This window comes from Ictidomys tridecemlineatus, chromosome X, assembly GCF_052094955.1.
Source record: "Ictidomys tridecemlineatus isolate mIctTri1 chromosome X, mIctTri1.hap1, whole genome shotgun sequence".
In the NCBI taxonomy this organism is placed as follows: Eukaryota; Metazoa; Chordata; class Mammalia; order Rodentia; family Sciuridae; genus Ictidomys; species Ictidomys tridecemlineatus.
In genome coordinates, this window is record NC_135493.1 from 2128599 (window position 1) to 2153324 (window position 24726).

Genomic DNA, 24726 nt, shown 5'->3' on the forward strand with positions numbered 1-24726 from the left:
GGTTGCAGTGCTAGTGGATTAAGTGAGGGGAGTAGGTGCAGGGGGCACCTTCCAAGCCGACGTTCAAGTCCTTGTAGGGAGCCAGGGGAGATGAAGATGGGAGCCAGCTAGGGACAGGCTGGACTAATTCTGCAACAGGCAGGGGCTCACTTTAGGTCAGAGCCCCAAGGCCTCATCTGTGAAAGATGGGGTGGCTTCACTCCCCCACCCAGCCCAGGAAGTGGCAAGCATCTAGTGGAGGGGACTGCCCTTGGAGCAGGTAAGACAGCAAGTGGTGTTTGCACACTCTCTCCTAAACCTCTCCCAGGATTCTCCAAGATTCCTTCCTGGGCTGCTCTGGCCAGGCATCAGGCCCCCCACCCTACCTTCCACTCCTCCTTGGCTGGTCAGGCCACTAAGCCCTGCAGAAAGCCAGCAGAAGGAAGGAGACCAGGTCCTAGAGAGAGGGGTGGGTCTCCCCAGGCTTTAGGAGATGCTGCACCAGCGGCTCAGAATTCCAGAACCCTACGCCTGGAGCTTTCACTTTTCAGAACACTGAGGCCCCCTATGCAGAAGCCCTCTGGCCAAGGTCACACAGGTGAGAAGGGGGGAAACAATCGTCTGTGGAGGGATGGAGAAGGCACTACCCAAGTGTGGCCAGGGGCCGCCTGCCTTAGGCACTGTCCATGCCAGCAGCGGGGTCGGCTGGGTAGCTATGTGGGCGTGCAGGGGGACAGTGTGGGAACGTGTGAGGGGGAAGATGACACAGTGTGAGGGCGCGGGGGGCGGGGGGGAGGGGTGCCGCGAGGCTCCTGGAAGGTGCGTGCTCACCGGCGGGGCTCCTGGCCCAGGCCTGGCGCCCCTGGCTGTGCCCGCCCTGAGCCCCCGCCCGCAGCCCCCAGCGGCCTTGTTCCCCAGACGCAGATGCGCGTGCGCGCGGGATGCGGGGCGCAAGGTGCGGGTGTGGGGCGCTGCCTGCCAGCCTCGGGGCCCCGGGGTGACGCGCGGCCGTGGTGCGGCAAGGACACGCAGGCCTGACGTTGGGCGCAGGTGCCTCAGCAGCAGACCTGCGTCCCCCCACCTGCAGCCGCGCCACCTGCTGGGCTGCCCTCCCGCCCCCGCCCGCGCCCACCTCGCCTGCGCCCGTGCGCCCCGGGCACCACTTACCCGGGCATGGGCACAGCCGCCACCGCGGCCTCAGCTCTGGCGAGTGCTGTCGCTCTAGGCGGGCGCCCGGCGGGCAACAATCCGCTCCAAGGACGGAAAGGCCCGGGCACAGGGCGGCCTGGCCAGCGGCGCGGAGCAGCACCCTCCGCGGCGGGCGACGGCTGCGGCCGAGTGCTCCCCACGCTCCGCACCGGCGGCGGCGGGCGACGCGGCGCGCTCGGCTCCAGCCGCAGCTCTGAGCGCGGAGGGAGGGAGGGAGAGGGTGGGGGAGGGAGGGAGCCGGTGGAAGAGGAGGAGGAGGAGGAGGAGGAGGAGGAGGAGGAGGAGGAGGGAGGAGGGAGCGGGCGCGGGGGGCGGTGCACCGGTGCACCGCGCAGGGGACACCGGGCTCTGGAGCCTCGCGTCCAGTGCGTGTCCTTCTACCCCCAGGATGCGAGTGGTTGCCCGTCCTTCCTAGCCTGACATTGCCCCCCCAAAGGGCACAGGCCCAGTGGGGGTGGGATCAGCTGGAAACTGGGGGCGCTTACCACCACCTGCAAGTACAGAGAAAGTGCCCCAAGCATGCGACTGGAAGTCCAGGCTGCCACTGCCTCTCAAGATCCCCTGCCCTCTGAATGCATTTTCCCAACAGTAAAATGGGGCATGGAGCTGGGTAAACTGAGTTGTAGCATGGGGTCCTTGAGCCCCAGGTGGACTCCAAGGGGTTGCTGGTCCTCTGACACTGTCTGTGTTGGGAGTGCAGACATCCAAATGCTTTCCCAGAAAGAAGCTGGAGCTTACAACAAATTCTTAAAGTCTGTGACCCAGGAAGGTTATCTCATGAACATCGTTTTGCAGGACACACAGGGAGACTGAACACAGATGGACATCCAGAGAGACACACCAGCCACACACATCTGATGACACAAGTGGCGACAGACACGCAGAGAAACTGCAGTGCAGACAACCACCTGTCCCAACTGACATATACCTTCACATACATGGGCAAATACACCAAAGTGTGTGTCCCTGGGACTAGCTTCTGCCACTAGTCTTTGGAGCTTCCCAGTTCCAGTGACAGCAGAGTCCTCTGACCCCAGATTCAGTCTTTGCTGTGATCTGTGAGCAGTGGGCATACTCAGGTTGGGGACACAGGATGGGGCTGAGGCTGAGCGTGTGGAAAAGGGACGGGACTTGTCCCTAGGCAGCATATCAGCATTTCTCTCTCTCTCTCTCTCTCTCTCTCTCTCTCTCTCTCTCTCTCTCTCTCTCTCTCTCCCCCTCCCCCCCGCCCCCGTGTGCACACACATGAGGGTGGGAGGATACAGAGGATCCTACGGTGTCCTGTGTGCTGGTCTGGGTGCTGGGGACACAGCAAGGATTCCATAAAAGGTAGTGGCAGGCTGACTGACTACCCACACAGTTGGTAAGGGCCATGGGAGACCACTGATTCATTGATCAGGGGCAACAAAAGATTGTGCTGGGAGCTAGGGAACGCCTCTTTTGAGGAGCTGTCACTGTGCCAGATATCTCAAGGACAGAAAGATACTGCTCCCCCACCCCAAGGGCCAGAGGACAGTCACAATTGCTATAGCCTGCCCCCTCCCACAGGAAGCAGCTGGTTCTGTGGAAAGCCCATGAGCACTGGCATTGCAGGGAGTCAGAGCCAAGCCCCTGGCACTTCTCAGTGTGAGCAGAGGTTTACACACACACACATACACACACACACAGAGACACACACATACTTACATTCTCTCACACTCACACATGTTGGCTCAGGCATACTCATTTACTCTCACACACATTTACATTAAAAAAATGGAGGGATCCCCAATCTTCCTGAGCACCTATTCTGAGCTACGTGTTACTGTTCAGTTTCTCCTCTTACTACCCCACATTCCTGTTGGGGAAGTGAAGCTCAGGGGGGGTCACTAGATGCTACCTGGAACAGGTTGTGAAACTGGTTTTTTGCCCCTGGCTAGGAGATGGGGCACCAGGCCATCCCCACTCCCCTCATGAGGACAGAAGGGCTTTGAGTGCGAGAGCATGTCCTGGGGGACCAGGGCCTCCCTCCTCCAGCACATTCAGGTTGTGCCCCCTTCTTGGCTTTCTATAGTGTGGTGGGCTCCCTGGGGTCATTGTCCTTCCCTCCCTGTCCTGAGGCCTTGGCTCCAGAGTAAGAGGAGGTAGGCAAAGGCAGATGAGTCAGCCTCCTCTGGTGGCTCCAGCAGGACCATCCCTTGGGTAAGGGGTACACTCTGGCTGATGACAAAGCCCTCAGTTATTGGCTGCCCTTTAGCAAACATGTATTGGCAGCTCTGGGAGGACAGGAGTGGGACAGAACACCAGAAAGGGCCCCTGTGGAGAGGAGGAGGGTGCTGAGATGGGAGGGAGAGACTTCCACTTAAAGGCTTGGAAGTGACTGTGAGAGCAGAAACCAGAGAAGACTCTCTTGGGGCTGTGTCACTGCATTCTCTCAGGGACCAGGGAACATATTGATCACTCTGGGGGCATGTTTATTAAATTGATGGCTGCTGTCCATATGGGAAAATTGGCATCAGCCTGTGAAGTCTGTCCTGATCACGAGCTCCAAGCTGTTTTGTAAGGCTTGAGTACTTATGTCCCCCATGTGGACAGCGGCCATCAGTTAAATGAACATGCCCTTTGGCCCAGAGCCTCTCTTACCAGGGGAAGAAGCAAGTTGGGGGGAAAAATCCAAGGCTGGATCACCTACTGATGCCCCTTTGCCTCTTCCTCTGAGCTGGAATACTGCCTTGGCCTGGCGCAGTTAAGAGTTAACCATGCTATACAACTTTGTGATGAGTCCCACCAAGGTCAAGGTCAGATGGCCAGGAAACAAGGTAGCATGGAAGTCCCTAGTCCCTAGAAATTGTGGTCCTCAAATAGCTAATGTTCTCCTTTTTGTAGTTCCAGTTGGTTGGTCCCCAGCCTGGGCCCTGAGACCAAAAGGGAGGACCCAGGCCTGAGAATGAGGCCTGGGTGCCAGACCAAATGCGCCATTGTCACTAGTGACCCTGGTTCAAGGCCAGCCCCATCCTAGTTCTTCCATTTTTAAAGAGGTGGGCTGGGGCACTTGCTAGAAAGTTCTTTTTTACACCACACCCTGTCCTCTGCATTGGAAATACTTATGGAGCCAACCCCAGGGAGGCCCATGGTTGAGGCTGGAGGTGTGATAGGGACAGACCACTTGGCCAAGTAGCCCAGACCTCCCTGTTTCCCTACACCCTCCCCCATTCTTTTTCTTCTCTCTTTTTGGTCCTGCACCTACCCCCACTGTGCCCTGACCTGCATCTTCAGGGATCTTAAGCCTCTAACATTGTCAATGGTTCCTCTCAGGCAACCTCAGCCTAAGAAAACCCCCAGAGAACCCTCACTTGAGTCCCTCCGCATGCAGCCTGGCCTGCTATGCCCCTGCCCCCTCTCTTTTTCCGTGGACTCACTTCACTGCCTGCAGCCCTCACTCCCCTGCCCCCAACCTCAGCTACTGCCCTGTCACCAGAAGGCTCCTCCTCTCTGTGGGCCCTGCAGCTGCCTGCCCCTCCTCCCATGCCTCCTCCTTGCCTGCTTTTCCTCCTGCCACTTTTGGTGTGGCTGTCACAGCCTCCTCTGGGACAGCAACTCCTTGGCCTGGCCTAGAAGTGAAGGGCCCTCTGGCTGAGCCTGGGCCCTCTTTTTGCCACCTCTGCTCTCTCCATGGCTGAGATCACAGCCCTCTCCCTGAAAGCTCCAGGGACCACCAGGTCAATGTCTGCCTGCAGCCCTGTCTGGCAGGCTGAAAATGCCCCAAGAGATCTGTCCATGTCCTCAACCCCAGAAGTGGAATGTGACCTCATTTGAAAATAGGGTCTTTGCAGATGTGATTAAGTGAAGGATCATGAGGGGGGAGATTATCCTGGATTATCCAGACAGGCCCTTATGCAATAATAAGTTATTATAAGAGAGAGGCGGGAGATTTCACACTCATCCAGAGTAGGAAGCCCTGTGATGGTGGAGGTTCAGTGATGCAGCCACAAGCCAAGGGACACCTGGAGTCACCAGAGGCTAGAAAAGGAAGGAAGGGTCTTCCCTTAGACTTCAGGAGTAGCACAGTCCTACCCACATCCTGACTCTATTTCAGGCTCCCAGCACTGTGAAAGAATAAATTTCTGATGTTTGAAGCCACTTGGTCTGTGGTCATTTATCACAGCAACTCCAGCTGGACACCAAGGAGCTCCATCCTATAGAGCCCTGCTTGTTGCATACCTCCTGCCTCCCAGCCTGGTTCACCTCAATAGACTCCACATCTGGGAGTTTTGGAAAGCTCTGGTCTGCTATGGGGGGTGCGCGCACACAATGGCCCTTTGGCACCACAGCTGCCTGCAAGGCTCCAGGCTTGGGGGCCAGCTCAGTCCTCAGGCCATTACCCCTTGCCCTGGCTGCCCCTTGTATAGTGGGAACCAGCACAACTTCAGTACTCAGGCATCCCCGGGTTCTTCAGGGCTGCAGGGGGTTTGTGCTCCTCCCAGAAGCCAAGGGAGACAAAGACTTTCCCCAGTAATGGGCCCTGTGCCGCATGTCCATAATGGACGGGGCTTTGCCTCTCCTTGTGGCCCTTATCCTCCTGAGGTGAGAGCTTGGAACCCATGGGGGCAAACCTGAAGACCAGCCATTTGAGTCAGAGGTGCAGGGGTGCAGCCATAGGGGAAGAACACTCAACATTGAACACCATCTTTCAAGGTCTCAGAGCAGCCCCCTCCACCTTGGCTCCCTCAGGCCCTTTAAGGAGGGGCTGTGTCCCAGAGGGGGCCCTGCCTCCTCTGGGCTCAGGCCTGGGATTACCTGGCTGGCTGCCCCTTGACAAGCCCTGACTTGCCTAAACCCAAGCAGTGGATTCGGCTTAGGCTCCAGCTGGGCCCTGCCACATCCAGAAGGCACCTGACCTTCTGGATGTGGCAGGGCCCAGTAAGTGCTTGGAAGTTTCCCCTATCCTGCCCCATGCCCCTCAAAGGCCATTCCTTGGCAGCCACCCCTTTCACAGAGCAGCCCTCCCCAAGTGAGCAGCTCACATGACACTGCCATGAGGGCTTTTGTGAGTGTGCTCATGTGTGCTGTGAGTGCGTGTACGTGTTTGCATTTCTCTGTGTTCTTGCACACACATTTCTCTATGCATGCATGTGCACATGTGTTTGCATACGCTTGTATGTGTGCCTGTGTGTGTGAGTGCTTGTGTACATGTGGCTTTGTGTTCATGCCTGTTTTTTTTTCTCTTAGACCCCTCATTTGGGTTTGCCTGTGTGTGCTGTGCTCATGTGTGCATACATGTGAGTGTTCATGTGTGCACACATGTTTATGAGTGTGCATCAGTGTATTTCTGTGCTTGTGTGTGTGCATGCACATGTTCCAATGGCTGCCCCAGCTGGGCCCTGCTCTGAGCTGTACCCTCAGGCACTATTCCTCAGGGTCCTATTCTCCTCAACATGTCTCGCCCTGCTGGGAGACTTAGGCACCAGTGTGCCACAACCAACCTGGTGGTCCTATACCCACACCCTGCCCACTTGCTTCCTCTCACTCCATATCCAATCTGTCCCCAAGTCCATAGGCTCCTACTCCAGCAAAAGTTGGGCTGGAACTTGTTCCCTGCTCTCTACCTTTCTTGCCCCACTAGCTCAGGGCACATTATCTGGAGCTTTGTTACCCTGGGACTTCCTGTGACCATAGTCAGGGACCAGAACACAACTCTACTTTCCAAGCAGCGTGAATGTGAACATGTGTGGGGGAAGCTGCCGGCTTACAGGGAAAACCTTGGTCTCACTGTAGGTTTTCAGTAAATTATTATAGTCGAATGGTGTGCAACACACTTAGTAGTAGAGCAAAGCTGAGGGATTCATCTTTACACTGTGGTCAGCACCAGGTGATCTGAGAATGGAGCCTCCCCTCTACCATGGCCCACAAACCCTATGGATGCAGCCCTCTTCACCCAGGGCTCCTGCCTGGGCAGCTCATGGCTTCTGGTATAGGTGCTGCCTTCCTCTGCACTTGCTATCTCTGTAAAACTCGTCCCCCAAGCTTATCGTGACACCACTGCCCCATTGTGCCCTGAGCTGGGACTCACAGAGGATGGAATAAAGGTGAGAGGGAGACAGAGGAAAGGGGAAGCTAGGAAGACTGAGGGGGCAGCAGCAAAAGAAAATAGAGATCCCAGGGGTTATAGTAGACACACAGAACGTGGACCCTGCACTACAAACACATCCACAGAGAAGCAGGTTGAAGGCTCCATGTTTCTATCTCTGCCGGGTCCTGGTGCTGACTGCCCCTCCTCCCCACCAGTGTGGAGACTTGACGGAGGCCCTAGCTCCTGGCCCCCAGCCAGTGCCCTTGCCCTGTGCATGCCCAGCTCAGCAGAGATTGCCGGGCTGTGGAGCACATGCCCCAGAATAGTGCTATGATGCTGCCGGGTGACATTCTATCGCTGGGCCACCACGCTGAGCGGCGCCTCCCGTCCCAAAAAGGAGAAACCTGGGGACGCTGGGTGTCCCGAGTGCCAGGCCAGGCATAAGGGCATGGCACTGTACAAGACGCTGCCCAGCTCCTCTAGACTCCGCCTCTCCTGGGCTGTCACTCACACAGGCCCTGTCTGCTCTGTTTTTCCTGGCTGCCCGTGGTTACCCAGGGAGGCTCTGGCTCCTGCCAGATGAGTGGGAGGCCCCTCATGCAGGACGGAGGGAAAGCCGCAGGCCTAGCCTGGGGCCACCTCAACCTGTTGGGCAAGCTTCCAAGTGGGCATTGCTCTGGGGACTGTCCTTTTCCAGGGCAGCCTTGTGTCCCCATTGAGCAGGCTACCCTGGTTCTGAGCTGGACCCTGTCTCTGGAACCAGGGCCCATGCACTGCAACCTGAAATTGGTTCTTCTGGCACCCAATGGGATTTATGGGGGTGCTGGATGGGAAGCCAGACCAGGCCAGCACACTGAGCACCCCAGCATAGTGCCCTGATTCCATATGCCTTCTCCCCTCTGATCTTCCCAAGCATGAGCACAGCCCTGACAACAGTTAAGTTCCAGCATATTCTGATCTCCCAACTCTTTGAAACAGATGGGCAGTCCTCCTTGAATATCCAGACTCCCCTACTGGTGGGAGAAGGTTCATCCTGGTGCCACCCAGACATCACGCGCTTGACAAATGCTCCATTCCGGAGGGCAGGCCTGGCCTAAGGACAGAGAGAAGGGAGGGGAAGTGGCTGCCCCTGGGCCTTCTGCCTGATCGCCTGAGGCCTATGTTTCCAGCCCTGGACCCAAGGGTGATGAGGACCCTCTTCTGAGGAAGCTCAGACTGGACACTGAGAGGCAGAGCCTGGGAGATGGTAGAGGTAGTCCCTCAAGTCTCTACTCTCTGCTTGGTCCCCAGTGTTGCCCCAAGAGCAGTGGCACACAGAGCCCTATTGCACAGTGTTTCTTTAATTGAAAGACAACCAACCTCAAAAGCAGCCCTCCTTGAGCTGGGTGACTGCTCATAGCCCACCACGGCAGGGACCAGGAGGTGAGGGAAGGAGACCCAACTATCTTGCGGGGAGGTGGGAGCCAATGAAAACTGGTGCTCAGGACTCTGGTGGCTCTTGAGAGTGGAGCATGGCCACCTTCCTGGTTTTGACCTTCCAGCCTCCTCCAATCTGGGGGCAAGACCTCAGTAGGACAGTGAAAGAGGCAGCCGTCCCAGGCAGAGGCTGGGCAGGGCCTGAAATGGAAAGAAGAGACAGCCCAGGGAAGAGTCAGGGTGTGTGTGTGTGTGTGTGTGTGTGTGTGTGTGTGTGTGTGAGAGAGAGAGAGAGAGAGAGAGAGAGAGAGAGAGAGAGAGAGAGAGAGGACTAGTCCAGGGACCAATAGAGCAAGGAATTGGGATGGATAGGCCATGAACTTGCTGAAGTGGGGGCACCAGAGGCCAAGTGCAATAGATGAGCCCAAGAGAGGTGGAAGGCTGGAAGTAGATGGGGAGGAGGAGGAGGATGTAAGCCTGGACAGGGTGGTGGCCGTGGCAGAGTCCATTGTCTCCATCCCTGCTAACCTCTCCTACCCCACAGATCCATGGATTGTTTTCCTAGGGCTGGAGCCTCCAATCATTGGGTTTTAAGGTGAACAAGAAAGCTTTATAGGGGTGCCTCTGAGTGGCCATGGTGGGTGAGCAGGGCAGCTCAGGAGCTGAATGACAGGTGATGGGGGCCAGGCCTTGTGTCCACCTGCATGCTTGAGAGCCAGGAAGAGGCTGTGATGGGGTAGTGAGTCAGGGTTGGAGACCAAATGTGAGGCTTCGCTTCTTTGCTTTGCCTTCCCTTTTGGGACATCTGGCTGCTTTCCCCAAAGACCCCAACCAAGGCCACCATGGTGGCTGCCACTGCCTCTACTTTTTGTAGTTGCCAAACTGGATGGCCAGGCGGTCGGTGACGCAGCGGAAGGTAGCTGGCTGCACCTCCCAATACGGCACAGGATTGTTGAAGAGGCTGATGCCATTGTAGTAGGCCCGCTTGACCCCGAAGCCCACCGGGCAGAAGTCGTTGACGCCCACCTTTGTAATGTTGTTGGAATGCAGATAGACCACCTGGGGGCACAGACAGGAGGTAGAGGTGTGCTGTCAGGGCCCAGTAGTCCCAGGCCACCCTCCACAGTCTGCTCGACCTGGGTAGGTGCTGTGGGTCAAAGGCCAAATGGAGGGCAGACACAGAAGGGCTGGGCCCTGCCTCCATGCTGAGTCCCACCAGCTGCTTCCCAGGTATCATCTCATTGTAGTATGTCTGCAACACCCTTTCAGGGCCAGTTTGGGATTCTCCTTGTGGATGGGAGAAGGAAACTGAGGCTTGGATATGTTGGGTGGGTGTTGGTCAGGATTAGGCACTGATGTGTGACCATCATGAAGGGCTCATGTGTGGTGAGTGGGAGATGGGGGATAGGTGGGGGTGGGGCTGGGGGCTGGGCCAGAGGGGTCATGGGGGGCTGTGTTGGGTGCAGTGGGGCAGTAGGAATCAAAAATTGATCCTGATATGATGTGCACGCAAGAAAGGTGGTGCTAGAGCTGGGGTTGGGGCTCAGTGGTAGATTGCTTGCCTGGCATGTGTGAGGCATTGGGTTTGATCCTCAGCACCACATAAAAATAAATAAATAAAATAAAGGTATTGTGTCCATCTATAAATATATATATATATGTATATATACACATATATGTGTGAAAATGTATACGTGTGTGTGTGTGTGTGTGTGTGTGTGTGTGTATGAGAAAGGTGGAATGGTTCTCTTTTTGGATTCCCCGGGCTCCAGACCTGTCCCCAGAAAAACACCCACTCACTCCAGATTCCCACAGGGTGTGAGAGGAGAAAGAGCCTCAGAGTGCCCCTTCCCTTCCTCCAGGCCTTAGCAGCATTTGCCCTCTGGCAGAAGCCTCCCCTAGCCCATCCCTGAAGCTGCTTTCTTAGGGAGGAGCAGCGCTGAACAAGGAAGGCCAGAAGGTTGACTGAGGAGCCCAGTGGTGGCAGAGAGGTCTCCGGCCACTAGAGGGCACAGTCAGCCCAGCATGGGCTGCATTGCATGGGATGGTAATGCTCCTACCATTTTGAATGGGGCTGAGGAAGAGCTTTAAACCCAGAGCAGGGCTGGGTAAGACCAGGTTATCCCATATGACTGGAAGCCAAGATAGGGACAGAGGTCCTACAGATGGAGGGTGGCATAGTCTCAGTACAAACAGGGGGTTTGGTGCCAAGGGAGGGAGAATGGGGACTTCTCCCTCCCAAATGAGGAGATGGGACCCAAAGAGCAGAAATGACTGGCCGGTGCATGTCCAGGTCCTGTCCTGCTCTGTACCCTGGATCCCCCCAAAAGGAGGCAGGGAGCCTAAAGACAGCCCTGGAGTCATGGGACACTACTCCAACCCAAGTCTTAGAGAAGCTGATGCCCAGGGGCTTCCTAAACCCAACTCTCACCTGGAGGAGCTTGAGGTCTGGGAGGCCCGCAGGCACCCTGGACAGCTTATTGTTGTCCAAGTGCAGCTCCCGCAGGGTGGGCAGAAAACTCAGGCTCCCATTCTCGATCATCCGGATCTGATTGTGGCCCAGGCCCAGCCTGCAGATGGGCAAATGAGAGGTATTCAGAAGCTGGAGTGGATAAGGACTATGGAACAGGGTGCTGGGGGTTCTCTGGTGCTGCCCCATGCCCAGTCCCACCTGTACAGCTTGGAGTAGCGGAGCAGGTCCTCCAGCTCAATAGCCTGGATTTTGTTGTGGTCCAGATGCAGTTCATTCAGGGTCTCAGGGAGATCTGCCCAGAAAAGAGGGTGCTTGAAGATGTACACCAGTGCTGGGTGTATGCATGTGCATAGGTGTGGGGGGGTGCAAAGGCCTTATTTCTGCCTCAGGTGAGGGGAGGGTACTGCGAAGTCCTACCTCAAGCAGACTGTACAGGTTCAGTCCCATCCCCCCACCCCATTTGTGTTCTTGAAGGTGAAGCAGGATGCAAAGGAAAGGTCACCTTCCTACCTTTGGGGATGCCAGTCAGCTTGGCCTCTGAGATGCGCAGGTAGTTGAGCTTCAGCCCATCAAAAGCTCCAGGTTCAAAGCCACTGTTCTCCAGGGGGTTCCCACCCATTTCTAGGAGAGAGGCCCTCTCAGCCTTGGAGCCAGCTAGTGATGCTTGGCACCACTGGGGCTTCTGAGGTCAGTCTTGCATGATGGACCTGCGAGTTGCCAGTTTCCCTACCCCCTCCTGAAAGAGTTCCATGAATTTATCTGGCTAATTGCAAACTCCTAGCTGTTCAATACCATTAGCCCCAAGAGCCCTGGCCCTGGCCTTGCCTTCTGGAAGCACGGAAACAAGCAGAAAGGGAGGAGACCCAGAGATGAAGACAGGACTCCTGAGATGCTCCCCAGCCCCTCCATGCCCAAACCCTTCTCAATTCTCCTCTGTCAGCCCCATCGCCCTCCATGTTCTCTTTAGCCACAGTGATTGCCCAAATTGGTGATTCACCAAGAAATACATTGGACTTTCAACTGTTTCAAGATTCTTGAGCTGAGCCTTTAAAGCCACCCCCAGTCTTCCTTCACCATGCTCTGAGACACATATCTGGAGCTTCTGTGAGGTCTGCTGGCCCCCTACTTGGCTGCACTGGACAGTCCAGGACCCAGCTACTCTGGCTGGAAGAGGGCTCCTTCCTCTGACTCCTTTCTGTCTGCTATCAGTGCTAACAGGTTTGGGTCTGTCACAGGCCAGGGCTGAACTCACCAATGCAGTTCATGTTCCGGAGCCCACTGAAAACACCCTTGGGCACTTTGCGGATGCGATTGTCATGGATGCGGAGCTCCACCAGGGAGCTGGGCAGGTTGGGAGGGATCTCCACCAGGTGGTTCTTGGATATGTAGAGCTTCTGCAGCTTCCGCAGGGGGCTGAAGGCCTTTTCGTGGATCTTGGAGATCTTGTTGTTCACCAGGACAAGGGCCTGAGGCAGGGCAGGTGATGGAAGTGAATGCCCCAGCTTCCTACCCTAACTACCCTCCTCTTTTCCTCCCAAGTTTGCTGCTATGACACTTCAGAGGTGTCTGAACCGCCTTGGTCTCAAGGAGCTCTGTCTGTACTCATGGGCAGAGTGCAGGGTGAGAGCCAACACGCAGGCCCAGTTCCAATCCCAGGTACAACTAATGCCCAGCACAGTCATTATTTCTCTGCACATCAATTTCCCCATTATCACACTGGCTACCATTAAATCTGTTCTTTATTTGTTGCTTGGAGGAACAAATAAAATGAAAATTGTTAGACAAAAAGGGAACTGAGTTGAGTGATCCTGTCCTGTACACACACACACACATGACCCACAACCCATGACCCATGACCTTGGGAGCTCCCATCATGGCTGGCTTGACTTCTCTCAGGATTCCATGCATCCCCAGGACCCTGTCACATCCCCACAAATATGCATCCATCTGACACATACCCTCTAGCTACACAGCTCATGACCCCTCCTATTCCACAGAAAGATGGGGCTTACATAGAGGTGCTGGAGGCCTTTGAAGTCATCCTTGCGGAGTTCAGTGATGTCATTGTTCTGCAGGTCCAGCAGTGTGGTGTCAGGTGAGATCTCCTTGGGCACTGTCTTCAGACCTGGAGCCAGCACCATCAACAATGTAAGCATAGAGCCACCCAACTTTCTAGCATGGCTGGTGTGGAAGGGTGGGGACATCAAGGGGACACACACACACACACAGGGATACTGGCACAAACACAGGCTCTGGGTGCAGGCTGCAGAGCTTGCAGAATCTCTGCTTGCTCCTTATGCACTCATGTCATGATCCCCCAGGCTCTCCCATCCCCACCGGTCCCACAGGATGCATGTGCATCTCCTTCAGTAGGGGCTCTCAGGCTGGGCCTGGGCCTTCTGCACTCCCCACCCCAACTGCCCAGGGACTGACCCAGGTCAGAGCACTGAACAACCCGCAGGTGGCAGTGGCAGCCAAAAGGACAGATGGCACTGAAGGTGGGTGGAAGGGAGTCCAGGTCCGGGGCGCCTGAGGTGGTGTCAGCGCCTGAAGCCTCCTCATCATTCATCATGAGCATCCCGTCGTCCAGGGTGAAGTCCCAGAAGCCTTTCTGCTCAAAGGGTAGGGCCTGGCTCAGGGCCAGCAGAGCCATGAGGAGCCACAGGGGCCGCATGGTGGGTGTGCCTGTGATCCAAGGGCAAGGAAGGCCATGTATCAGCACCAGGACCACTCTCTGAGTCCTTTCCTGCCTGTCTTCCCAGCACCAGTGGCTGGCGTCGTGTGTGTATGTGTTGGCACAGTGTCCCCCATCCCTCACCAGACAACCAGACCTGAGGAGGGGATAGCAGACTGAGGGGGTGTGGACAGCAGGCACATGGCAGGATGGGAGTAGACACTGGCCAGAAGGGCACCTCTTTGCCCTCCCTTCCTTCCAGGCAGGACTTGGTTTCACTGGAAGATGAAATGCCTTCCCATCAGTGGATCTATGGCTCCCACCCATCCACTAAGTCAGCCAGAACTTGCCTTGGGTGGTGAGGGGCGGTGAATAAGGTCAAGTGGAGGAAGCAGAGGGAAATCTAGCCATTGGCCTTGCAGGCTGCCAGGGCCAATTCCTTTAGGGAGTTTGGGGCTCAGCAGTTTGGACGCAGTTAGTTAAATTAGTTGACCGTGAGTCATTTCCTTCTGTGCCTGAGCCCCCCTTCACCATGCCCACATTTCTCTGACAAGATCCAGAGGTCAAGAGATGGGAAACAAGCTAGAGAAAGAAACGGTGTCTTCTGAATCTTGGGCAGCGCTAAGTGGAGGTGGCAGGAGTGAGGCAGAAAGCACACTGCCTTCCCTTCCCTTTGCTCCCCAGGACTTTGTCCCACAGAGCTTGTGGCTCCCAGATCTGTCCCTGCCCTTCCTTTGTGTCCATGGCCCTGGCATCCTGGAGAGGCCCCTGACAGGAGTAGGCTGCTGCCAAGGTAGCAGGCAGGGTCAGGCTTGTCTGGAGACCCCCCAGGCTTAGGCAATGAGGTGGAGGTGGAGAAGCTACCCTGCCTGAGCCTGTCTCTGGACCCATATTTACCTGCCTCTTCCTCTTTCATCAGACACTGCCCCCCATGTACCTGTTGGAACACACCCCAGAAGAAAAGACCAGAGCCCCGACCTCTCCTACAACCCCACTTGCCATGACTCCTTGGCAAAGGCCCAGGTTTAGTCTCAGCCTCATTCTCCCTATCTGTTAAATGGGAATAAATATGTCAGCCCTGATTGTCTTCCAGGCTTGGGTTTCTAGGATTGGCTGGGTGCATCTGTGGACAGAGAGCACAACTGAGCACCAGGACCCGCCTGCCAACTTGAATCAGTTGCAGTCCAAGGAGGCCCTCACTTGGGGCCCAATCCAGCAGGGAGAAGCACTGTTTGGGGCTTACCCAGGGCTAGGTAAGCCTGAGTCTAGATGCTAGTTGCAAAGGTATGAGGCTCTTGGGGAGCAGCTTTCCCAGATAGGCCCCATGGCTGGGGGCTGCTCCTTTGGAGTCAATGCCACCAGTAGGCCAGGGGCATGGGGCCCTCCTGGCCTGGTTGGCTGGGTGCCAGCACTGCACCTCCTGCTGCACCTATACCAGGAGAAAGGTGGGATGGAGGTCTGTCCTGTTGGCCCTACAATGTTCCTCAAACATTCCACAGGCACAGGCATGTATCTCCCTGAGGGCTCGCATGACTTGGCCCTGGCCTGGATCCATACCTGTGGACAGAAGGGACTTCAGGGAGATCAGAGCTGCAGCTGCTGCTGGGAGGGAGTGGTGCAGCCCTCCTGAGGCCGGCAGGTCACACAATGGGGGAAGAGCCCAAGGTCTAGCCCAGGTTTTCTCTCACATGGAGAGTTGGACTTGGTGCTTATCCCTGGGGTCAAAGGAAGTGCCCTGCTAAAGGAGTGACCAGCCTCCCTTGCTCCTTCAAGGCACATTCTCACCCCAGGGCCTGCCTGCCCCAGGCTGCCCAGAGGCCCCCAGAGATGGCCCCCTCTCCCAAAGGTCTTAGCCCCAGAGTAGATAGAAAGATCCGAGCTCGCCTACCTAAGTAGTGCTCCCCTTCTTTCCCTCAGTTTGCAGCCTGCAAGGCAGGGCAGGGCAGGGCTGGGCAAGGCCTCCTGTGCCTGCTGCCACGGGCAGAGTCCTTGCCCAGGTGCTGCTGGACTCCAAGGGCTGGGAGGAGAAGCAGGAGCAGTGGGAGAGAACAGGAAGGGGAGGCTGAAGGCAGGGGAACAAGATGGAATGGGAAAGAAGGAGGAGCTGCCCCAGCCCAGCCCCTCCTCACTGTCCCTGCCAAACTGCTACCTCACAGGGGGATGAGTCAAGGCTGGAATGCCCAGCAGAGCCCTGGGAAGCTCTGGGACCCAGTCCACCTGGGCAGGTGGGAGTAGGATGGTCTAGCCCCGCCAAAGCAGAGGTGGGGGAGTAGCAGATGACCAACCTGTGGCCAGCCTGGACCCCCACCCCCTGACCCCAGGGAAAGGGTCTCTTTTGAGACTCCTTCCAGATACTCAGGGTCTAAGTGTGCCTCACAGGCAGTTTGGGAAAGGTGGAGAGTCCCCACCAAGGTAGAGGATAGATAGGCACTGGGAAAGTCTGGCCATTGGGGGCACAGGTAGGCTCATGGGACCAGTTTTGTGGGGTTAGAGGCCCTAGATGAAATTCACCAATTCAGAGCAGCAGTGCTTGATGTCATAGTAAGTCTGGGGGTCCCCAAGAGGCTGAGAAAGGGGTACAGGGAAGAGCCCAGCCCTCTGCCCCTCAGTTCCAGCTCAGGGCTACCCCAAGGGGTGAGCAAAGGGCTTGGAGGCCTGCACATCAAGGCCCTATAAGAGAAGCAATTCAACATTTGGCTGGTTTTCCTTGGCTCCTGGCTAAAGAGGTGGGGGCCGGGCAGCCTTCCCAGCACAGCCCTCATTTCCCCTCAGAGAACTGGCACCAGACTCAGGGCCCAGGACTCTACAGGGAAGGAGGCAAGCCAGACTTGAGTCTCCAGGAGATGTCAAAGGACCCTCACACAGTCAGAGGACCCCAGAGTGTGCAGGCACAATTAGTATCCCCGTTTTATGGATGAGAAAACTGAGGCCTAGAGAGAGGAACTGATTTCTCCCAAGTCACTCAGCTCACTCAGCCTGAGGCTTGGAGCCTGGCTGTGGTGATTCCAGGTGCTGAACCTTCGGCCCAGAAGCAGCCCTGCCCCTGCCCCTCAGCTATAGGTGAGGGTCTGGGCCTGGCTGACTCTGGGCCATGCAGAGAGCCTAGGGAGAAATCCTGGGTCTGGCCATGGTGGTGATGGGTGCTGTAGATGTGTTTGGCTGCCTCCCTTCTCCCCACATATTCACATCGAGGATACAGGCAGGCTATAGCCCAGGAAGCTGGAGCCTCCCATGGCAGAACTGTGAGACCCCCAGCAAGTTCCTCCCATCCCCACCTCCCCACCACCACTGGTGGTTTCCTTTCAACAGCCTCCCTGGGTGTGTCCTTAAGCCCCATCAAAGTATGCTCTGAGTTTGCTGGACACCACCTCCTCAGAGCAAAGGAAAGAAGTGGTCATGGTGGTGAGCCCTGACTGGACGACCGCAGGTGTGAGAGAGGGAAGGGGCTGGGCTTCCTGGAGCCTGCAACGCCACCACAATAGGGCCCTCCTTGTCTGCCCCTCTGAAAGCCAGTGCAGTCCTCCATGCAGGATTGCTCCAGGTCACAGCCAAACAAGATGCGCTGGCAGCCTCTGAGAACATGGAGGGGCTGTGCCAGGCATTCAGACCAGGCCAAGGGCGGCGGGAGCAGGGCTTGAGGTCTGGCGGGTGCTGGGAGCTCGCCTGCAGATGTGTGGCTGGCAGCTGCCAAGGAGCAGACGTCGGATGGAGTCTCTGTGGCCTCAGCCTGGGGCATCTGGCTCCACTGAGCAACCCGACCTGAACTCTGCCTTTCACACAGCCCTGCTGGACCCCTAGAACTACATGGTTGGAAAGAGGTGAGAGGGAGACAGGTGACATTGGGCACCTCTCCTCCTTCCCCTCTGGTCACTGAAGTCATCTGGGTCCAGCTTCGACCAGCCAGCTGACACCTGGCCTACTCCCTGGTCCCAGCACACCTAACCCCTGCACCAGCCAAGTCAAGCCTATGCTAAGTGTCAACCAGACAGAAGGGATGTATGCTGCCCATGGGTCTGTCAAAAGGCCATGTGGTGTGCATATGTGGATGCTGGGGCCAGAGGAGGGACTCTGAACTCCATGTCATCTGCACCTGGCTCCACCCTGAACCCACAGCCATTGCCCCAGCATGCCCTTTATACTGCAAGGGGAGCAGATGCCCAAGCATAGCTGTGGGGCAGCTCTTCATTGATGTGGCCCTGGCACTGTTGCAGTGACTGGACAGAGCTGGGTCCTGTACTTGGGCAGATTTGATGGACAGACTCTACCTCGATGTAGGTGACAGAGGCTAACTTTCTATCTCCTTCTGTACCCTGCCAAGAAACCTCTGGAAAGGACTCAGTAGCAGATGACCATGGTCAGCTGGAGGGTCCTTAGTTTTATGGTCCCTCTGTACTGGGACCACATGCCATCCCATCTCTCACTCACTGAAGAAATTTGGACTCCTATTTATCATGTGTTAGAATCTTGAGCAGTGGGGTAGAGATGCAAGTGACTTCTTTACCTAGCCACTGCTCTCCCCTATTGATCATAAGTCTTGCCTAGCCCAGTGCTGTGGTGCATGCCTATAATCCCATTGACTCTGGAGGCTGAGGCAGGAGGATGGCAAGTTTGAGGTCAGCCTGGGCAACTTAGAAAGACCCTGTCTCAAAATTAAAAACAGAAGGGCTGGAAATGTAGCTCAGTAGTAAAGTGCCCCTGAGTTTAGCATCCTGTACCAAAAAAGCAAAAAAAAAAAAAAAAAAAAAAAAAAAAAAAAAAAAAAACAACAACAAAACCAAAAACCTCTTGGCCAAGGCCACACAATGAGGAAATAGATCCAAGACTCCTCTGTCTATCTGTGTGTGTCTTCCTGCCCATGTTGCGGGGATGCACTTCTGCAAAAGGACAGCAGCCAGGCACCTAGGTCTGGAGTCAGGGAACCCCTTCTCTTTCTGGGCCTGGGATTTTCTGCAGCTCCTCCCTTGCATTTGGGTCCCCTTCTATCTGCTAAGGACTCTGGATGATGTAAGACCCAATGCTCTTCAGCTAGCCAGCGAGGCCAGGATCCTGCCCATCTTCAGGCCCCCAGGGCTGCTGGAGTCCTGCATACAAATGCCTCCTTGCGGCTCAGCATCCCCTCAAGCCCATGGGAACACAGTCATGGCTGATTCCCAGGGATTCAGACTTTGAGAGGATAAAAGTGGCCCCAGGGACAGGGCTGCCAGCCCCAGCCTGAATTTTCCCTCCACCCCTCTTTTGTGTGGAACTGTTCACAAAATCCCAAACCTGTGGTTACCCAGGCCTCAGCCTTGGCCAGCTGACCCTCTGGAGACCAGGCCTGCAGCTTGCGGAGGGCGGGGCGGGGGAAGCAGAGGCAAGTTCAAGAGTCACCCCACTCAGAATCTGGGAACTTGGGGCATCACTGGACGTCTTCAAGCCCCTGCTCATTGTCCTCCTGCTCAGCCTAGGCTGGGTGTCTGCTGAGTTGGGAGTCAGGATGTAGTGCACCTGAAGAGGTCAATGTAAGGAAGCTGGGTAGAGACCCAAGACTTTAAATCTGAGAGATAAGCCACCACATAGAGGGAGGGGCGGTGTCTTCCCTGGGCTGGGAATGTCTGCGATGTGGTGTGGACCTGGCCAGAAGCAGAGAGCCTCCTGCCCCTCAGGCTGCAACTGCAGCTGAGCAGGGGGAGTCAGAGGGTTGTGTTCTGTAGTATCTGGAAACACCGAAGCTGATGGGCTCAGGGGAGAAGGCTCCCTGCTCCATGGCCACCCCAGGGTCTGCCCCAACCCAGAGCAATAAGAAGGTGGGTGTCACCTGGCATCCCAGAGGTATCCAAGGAGGCCCTAGAAGCCCCTTGGCTATACACTCCAAGGGGGGGGAAGGGACTTGTTGGCCTGAAAGGAAAGGGGAGGACAAAGCACAACTCCCATCCCAGAAGAGGTGGCCCAGCAAGGCCCATGCCTTCCCCAGAGAAGGCTGGGAAGCTCATTCTTTCTGGAAGGCTGGAGGAGGGCCTGAACATGGAGCAGGTCTGAGCCACTCCTGCCCCCCTCTACTCATCACCCCCACTGTCCCTGTAAGATTTGCAGAAAGGGTACTGTGGGTGGCCAAGGGTGGTGTGGCCCCTGGCTTCCCCCAGCCCACTGTGGAGCATAAGGGGACAGGAGGTCTCTGGAGGCAGAGGGGTGGGGACAAAACAGAAAAGCCTCAGCTCTCAACTGCACAGGAAGGGCAGAACCAGAGCCTGCAGGACCTCAGGTTGGCCCACCTACCCCTTAGCCCATGACTGGGTGCCCAAAGAGAGCCACTACCACCCTCAGCCCCTCAGTGTGAATGAATCCTCGTGTTGGTAGGTCCTCCTTCCACCATGGTCTCAGGGTGCACAGAGAAGGCCTATTGTTAGGAGTTTGGGGATACAATGGCCAGCCTAGAAGATGGATGGGTTAGTTGGAGCAGGGACCAAACTCTTTGGCCCTGGGGTGACTAATGAGGAGGAGTGGGAGGGGTCATGATGGGTTTGGGAAGTCTTTTCTAACAATTAAGGCTGTCAGGGGGCGAGCAAGCAAGTTAAGGGGCTCCAGCAAGTGCATCATCAGAGACCCCTGAGGCTGAGGCTCTGTTGGAGAGGAGGTCATGCTGGGAAGTCCATAAGACTAAGGACAAGTGACTCCTGGGATAGACTGTCTGCACTGCATTGTCTTTCCAGGGTGTGCGAAGGACTGTGGTGGTAGGCTCAGGAAGCAGGGAGACTAGAGTGAAGTTCTGTCCCTGTTCCCCACCCTGCAGAGTGCCAAGGAATTAGAAATCCTCTGGGAAGCCTCCAGATGCAAACTCTCAAGCGTGGCCTCATTAAAAATCCTCCTCTGGGGACTTGATGCTGTTTCTGGAAGGGATACTCCATGGTCTTGTTTGACTATGGAATGTTGTTAAATGAAACCCTTTCTTGCCTTGAAAATATCCCTTTTTCTCCTGTCCTTCCCTGTTCTCAATCCAATATCCTAGGACTGGAAGGGCTGGGGAGGAGTTTGGGCCAATGCTTTCAAGGCACCCTGCATAATGGCTGGAGACTGGCATCCTTCCTCTGTGGGTCCGGCACAGACTCCATATCTACACAATGGGAGGCTGGCCCCAGCCTCATGCAGTGTGCCAAAGCAGTGTGCTCCAGGGACAGGTCTTGCCTGTGTGCAGGTTGCCCAGGGAGGCCATGCTACTATGCCCAACTGGCCACAGGCGCCCCCTCTGCTCCCTGGCCAAGCCAACCACTGCTGCCCAGCCCTAGTGGCTTGGAGGCATCTCTGTTTTCCTGTCAATACTCCCACACAGGCCTGCCCTCAAAGGCTCACCCACAGTGACCCACAGCAGCCTTACATGGGCATGTTCCACATGAAGTCACCTCCGTCTTGCCCACCAGCTCTCCCAGGGTGCGGGTGGCACAGGCAGTTCCATGTCACCAGGAGGTGCTCACATGCACCTCTGGATACAGGTCCCTTCCCAGCACCTATGGAGCATCCCCAGCTTGTCTCAATCCAAACATCACTCTGGAGCAGAGAGCTGGCAGGCCAGGAAAAGGAAAGGCACAGCAGCAGGAGCTTCCTAAGGTCAGAACTTGAGCTTCCTGTGTGGCCAGGAGAGTGGACCTGCCCTTGAAGACTGTTGGAGAGCAATGTCCCTGGCTTGAGCAAGATCTGCCCTTTCCTCCCCACCTGCACCCCTGCCCTGCAGGGCCCTGGGCCTCCTGCTTCGAGTCCACGGCACAAGCCCCACCCATGGAGCAGTGAGTAGGGGTGCTCTCATTTCCAAACCTTCCAGAGAATTTGGTGGACACCCAGATGACTCTGTTCTCTCTTGCTCTCTCTCCTGAGTTCGTTGGAAGGCCCCTTTGGGAACCCAAGCCAGGTCTTCCCCAGGGAACATGACACAGTTGCCAAATTCTCTCTCCTCCCCGTCTTCTACCCACTTTGTGTCCCAATCCAAGAGAGTTCTGGGCACAGACAGGACTCTCTGTCTCTGTGCCTCTGACTCTCTGAGGCACCCAGGTATCCCATTCAGGGCCACAATAGCTGTGGCTCCATGGACCCACACCTTGCCTAAGAGGAAGTAGAGGCAGGGCACCAGCCTGTGCTGTGCTAGGACTACCTGGGCAAGGTGACTGGGCTGTACCTGGGAAACTGAGTCTCCTAGACCCACACCAAGGATTAGTTCCAGCAGTGGGGAGTTCCGGTTTTGAGCTGGTGGGTGTCTGAGGTCCTTTCCCTCCAGGCCAGAAGCAAAGCTCCAGAGAGTGTGCCTGGGACTTGCAGCAAAGGGATGGAGCTGTTGGTTGATCCAGGGTGTCAGCACCCAGCCAGGCCTCAGAGATGCTCCAGGCAGGCGGCAGCCAGGGGAAGCACCCTTTTCCCACCCCCACCCCCACCTAGAGGCAGAGATGGATGGAACCTAGCAGCTGAAGGAGGTCAGCAGGGGCAAGGGAAGGGAAGGGGTGGGAGGAAGGCGCCTGGAAGAAGGTGGGGAGAAGAGGCAGAAATGGGACAAGAACCAAGGGGGCCGCAGGGTGGCATTGAAGGGGCGTGGACCAGGATCCTGAAGTGGGTGCCTTGGAAATCCATGGGTGCCCTGGAGGCAAGAGAAGGCAGTAAGGGGGCAGTGGATCCACGGACACTGGGGAGGACAGCAGGACCATAGGCTGAGACAGCAGAGGCAGCAGACATCTCTAGATTGGTGAGGGGACAGCACAGCCAGGGATGAGACAGGGAGAGCAGCTTAAGGCCAGTACAAAATAGTGGGGACAACGTGGGGATGGCGTGGGGCCCTACCTGGGGAGGGGAAGCAGCCAGGTGCGGGCTGGCTAGTTGGTGGGCTGGGATGTTGGGCCGTCCGTGCGTCTGTCGGGCAGAGCCGACTGAGAGCAGCTGCTCACTCCTGGGCAGTTCGTGGAGAGAGGGAGACAGAGGCGGTGGGAGGGAGGCTAAAGGCTGGGCGGGCGGGCCGACGGGGAGGGGACGGCGGGGAGGGGGCGGGGAGGGAAGCAAGGAGGGAGGGGGCTGGTGGCGTGGAGAGGGAGGGAGAGCGCAGGCTTCCCGCCCCCCTGGCAGCTTCAAAGGGAGCAATTTTCTTGTAGACGGCTAGGCTAGCTGCACCCCCCTCCTCGACCCCCCAGCCCCCGCCTCAGGCACATTGTGAAAGGGCACACACTCACACACACTCACACAAGGACCCTTGGCATCTCTGGGTAGGCAATACCTCAGAGAGTCAAACTTTCTGCTGACCAGATAGGGACACTGAGGCATGTGCTGGCATGTCCCTAGGCAGAGGAAAGGGAGAGGACAGAAAAATGGAAGGGGGATGGGGGGGAGATGGCCTCTGATTGCAAGACCAGTGGCCCCTGGAATTCTGTCCTGAGCCTGCCCAGAACCTCCTGCAACCCAGGCTGCAACAAGGAAATGGTTTCTCTGGAATCAGAGAAGGAGCTCCTGTGGATTTCTGGAACAACTTGACCTAGACTCCCAGGCACTCTGTACACCTCCCACAACTTCAGTCTTTCCTTCCTCAAAGGCTATGGGCCAGGCATGGTGGGGTATGCCTGTAATCCCAGCTATTCAGGAGGCTGAGGAAGAAAGATCACAAATTCAAGGCCAGCTTCATCAATTCACTGAGGCCCTAAGCAACTTAGCAAGATCCTGTCTCAAAATAAAAAATAAAAAAGGCCGGGGATGTGGCTCAATAGTAAAGTGCTTCTGGGTTAACCCCCCCACCCCCACCCCGCCAAAAAAGAGGCAAAGTTCTTTGTGTGACAGCAGGCAGGAGCCGAGTGGGAAAGCTGATTCAGAGAAGAGTCATCTTCTTGCTCAATCCCTGCAGGCCCCCTAGGATGTGATAACCACTCTGTGGGGGGCACTTCCTCTGGTCACTTTCAGGGGCTAACTTGTTCAGCCCGCCAAGCCTCAGCCACTTCCTGAGGGCCCAAGAGAGTCCAGCTTTTCTTTTGTCTAGCTAGGGAAGTCCCCAGCACAACATCTACTCCGTGTTCATTCATGTCCCAACCCCTCCTTGCCAGAGCAGCTTCCAAGACATCACAGTGAGGTCTTAGAGTGAGAACTCAAAGCAGGAAGCAACTCTGAAATCTGCAAAAGGAGAATTGGAGACGAGAAGACTGAAAGGACAAGCTCCAAGTGAACAGAGGTGAAGAGGTGGGGGTCCACTGTAGAGAGGACTATGGTGAGGGATGAGGGTTCCCACCCACCTAAATGCTGTCACTCACTTATGGGGTGGGGTCTGAAAGTCCCAAGACCCAAGCAGATGCTTTCATGAGGACCTTGCCTGGAGCCAACATCAGTGCAGGGCCCAACTGGAATGCCATCTGTAAGAAGTTTTTTGGCCAGGCCACGAAGTGAAGTGGGCAAAACAGGGTCTGGGCTGGGAAGAGATTGAAGATCACTTTCCCTGCAGACCAGGGCTGTTGGTTTGTTTGCCTGCTGATTGGTTTCTTTTACATTTTTATTTTTGTGGTGCTGGGATGGAAACCAAGGCCTCCAGTATGCGAGGCAAGCACTCTTCCACTGAGCTACATCCCTAGCCCCGTGTTTTACGTTTTGACTGTTGATATGAACTCATTTATGCTACACATGTCAGCAGAGACTGGGGTACAGGCTGCAAAGGTCAAAGGGGGGTCCAAGGCACATAAGAACAATCTGCTCAATAAGAGCAGACAATGGCAAAAGATAGGGGTGACAGCTAAAGGCTTTCTTTTTAAGGTGATGAAAATGTTCTAGAAGTTTCTGTAGTGATGCTTTCATAACTGAGAATATATAATTACTGAGTAAAAAATATCGACTTGGACTTTTTTTTTTTCAGTACTGAGGATTGAACCCAGGATATTCTACTGTCAAGCTACATCCCCAGCCTTTAATTAATTAATTGATTGATTTTTTTTTTGGTATAGGAAA

At 56.0% G+C, this 24726-nt stretch overlaps 2 protein-coding genes across 12 annotated transcripts in view; both read right to left on the bottom strand.

Annotated features, from left to right (window-relative positions):
• Positions 1–1396, bottom strand: part of Atp2b3 (ATPase plasma membrane Ca2+ transporting 3) — a 69601-nt gene extending 68205 nt beyond the window's left edge. For 4 of the 8 annotated variants that reach the window (XM_021720434.3, XM_078034076.1, XM_078034078.1 and 1 more), the window contains exon 1: positions 1147–1396. The gene's annotated coding sequence lies outside the window, so the exon portion shown is untranslated. The remainder of the gene's footprint in view (positions 1–1146) is intronic. The other 4 variants (XM_078034079.1, XM_021720438.3, XM_021720437.3 and 1 more) reach the window with 1 other exon arrangement.
• Positions 1397–8561: 7165 nt separating this feature from the next.
• Bgn (biglycan) lies at positions 8562–22743 on the bottom strand. Of its 4 annotated transcripts, none has more exons than XM_040286877.2 (9): positions 22597–22743; positions 21944–22076; positions 13560–13811; positions 13139–13251; positions 12379–12592; positions 11637–11747; positions 11325–11418; positions 11085–11223; positions 8562–9712 (listed from the first exon to the last, which is right to left on the bottom strand). In XM_040286877.2, the coding sequence occupies exons 3-9, from the start codon at positions 13798–13800 to the stop codon at positions 9515–9517; spliced, it is 1110 nt and encodes a 369-aa protein (XP_040142811.1). In that variant the 5' UTR covers positions 13801–13811; positions 21944–22076; positions 22597–22743; the 3' UTR covers positions 8562–9514. The 4 variants fall into 4 exon arrangements, with proteins under 4 accessions (XP_040142811.1, XP_040142804.1, XP_040142801.1 ...); XM_040286870.2 differs by lacking the exon at positions 21944–22076 and adding an exon at positions 15689–15817 and having other exon boundaries at positions 22597–22734; XM_040286867.2 differs by having other exon boundaries at positions 21944–22096; positions 22597–22724.
• Between the last annotated feature and the right edge of the window lie 1983 nt (positions 22744–24726).

Excerpts from the sequence above, each read along its gene's own strand:
- Bgn (XM_040286877.2), bottom strand. The coding sequence starts at position 13,800 with ATGCGGCCCCTGTGGCTCCTCATGGCTCTGCTGGCCCTGAGCCAGGCC. Across the intron at positions 11,748-12,378 it reads CCGGAACATGAACTGCATTG|AAATGGGTGGGAACCCCCTG; the intron begins GTGAGTTCAGCC and ends CCTCTCTCCTAG. Across the intron at positions 9,713-11,084 it reads CAGACCTCAAGCTCCTCCAG|GTGGTCTATCTGCATTCCAA; the intron begins GTGAGAGTTGGG and ends CTGTGCCCCCAG.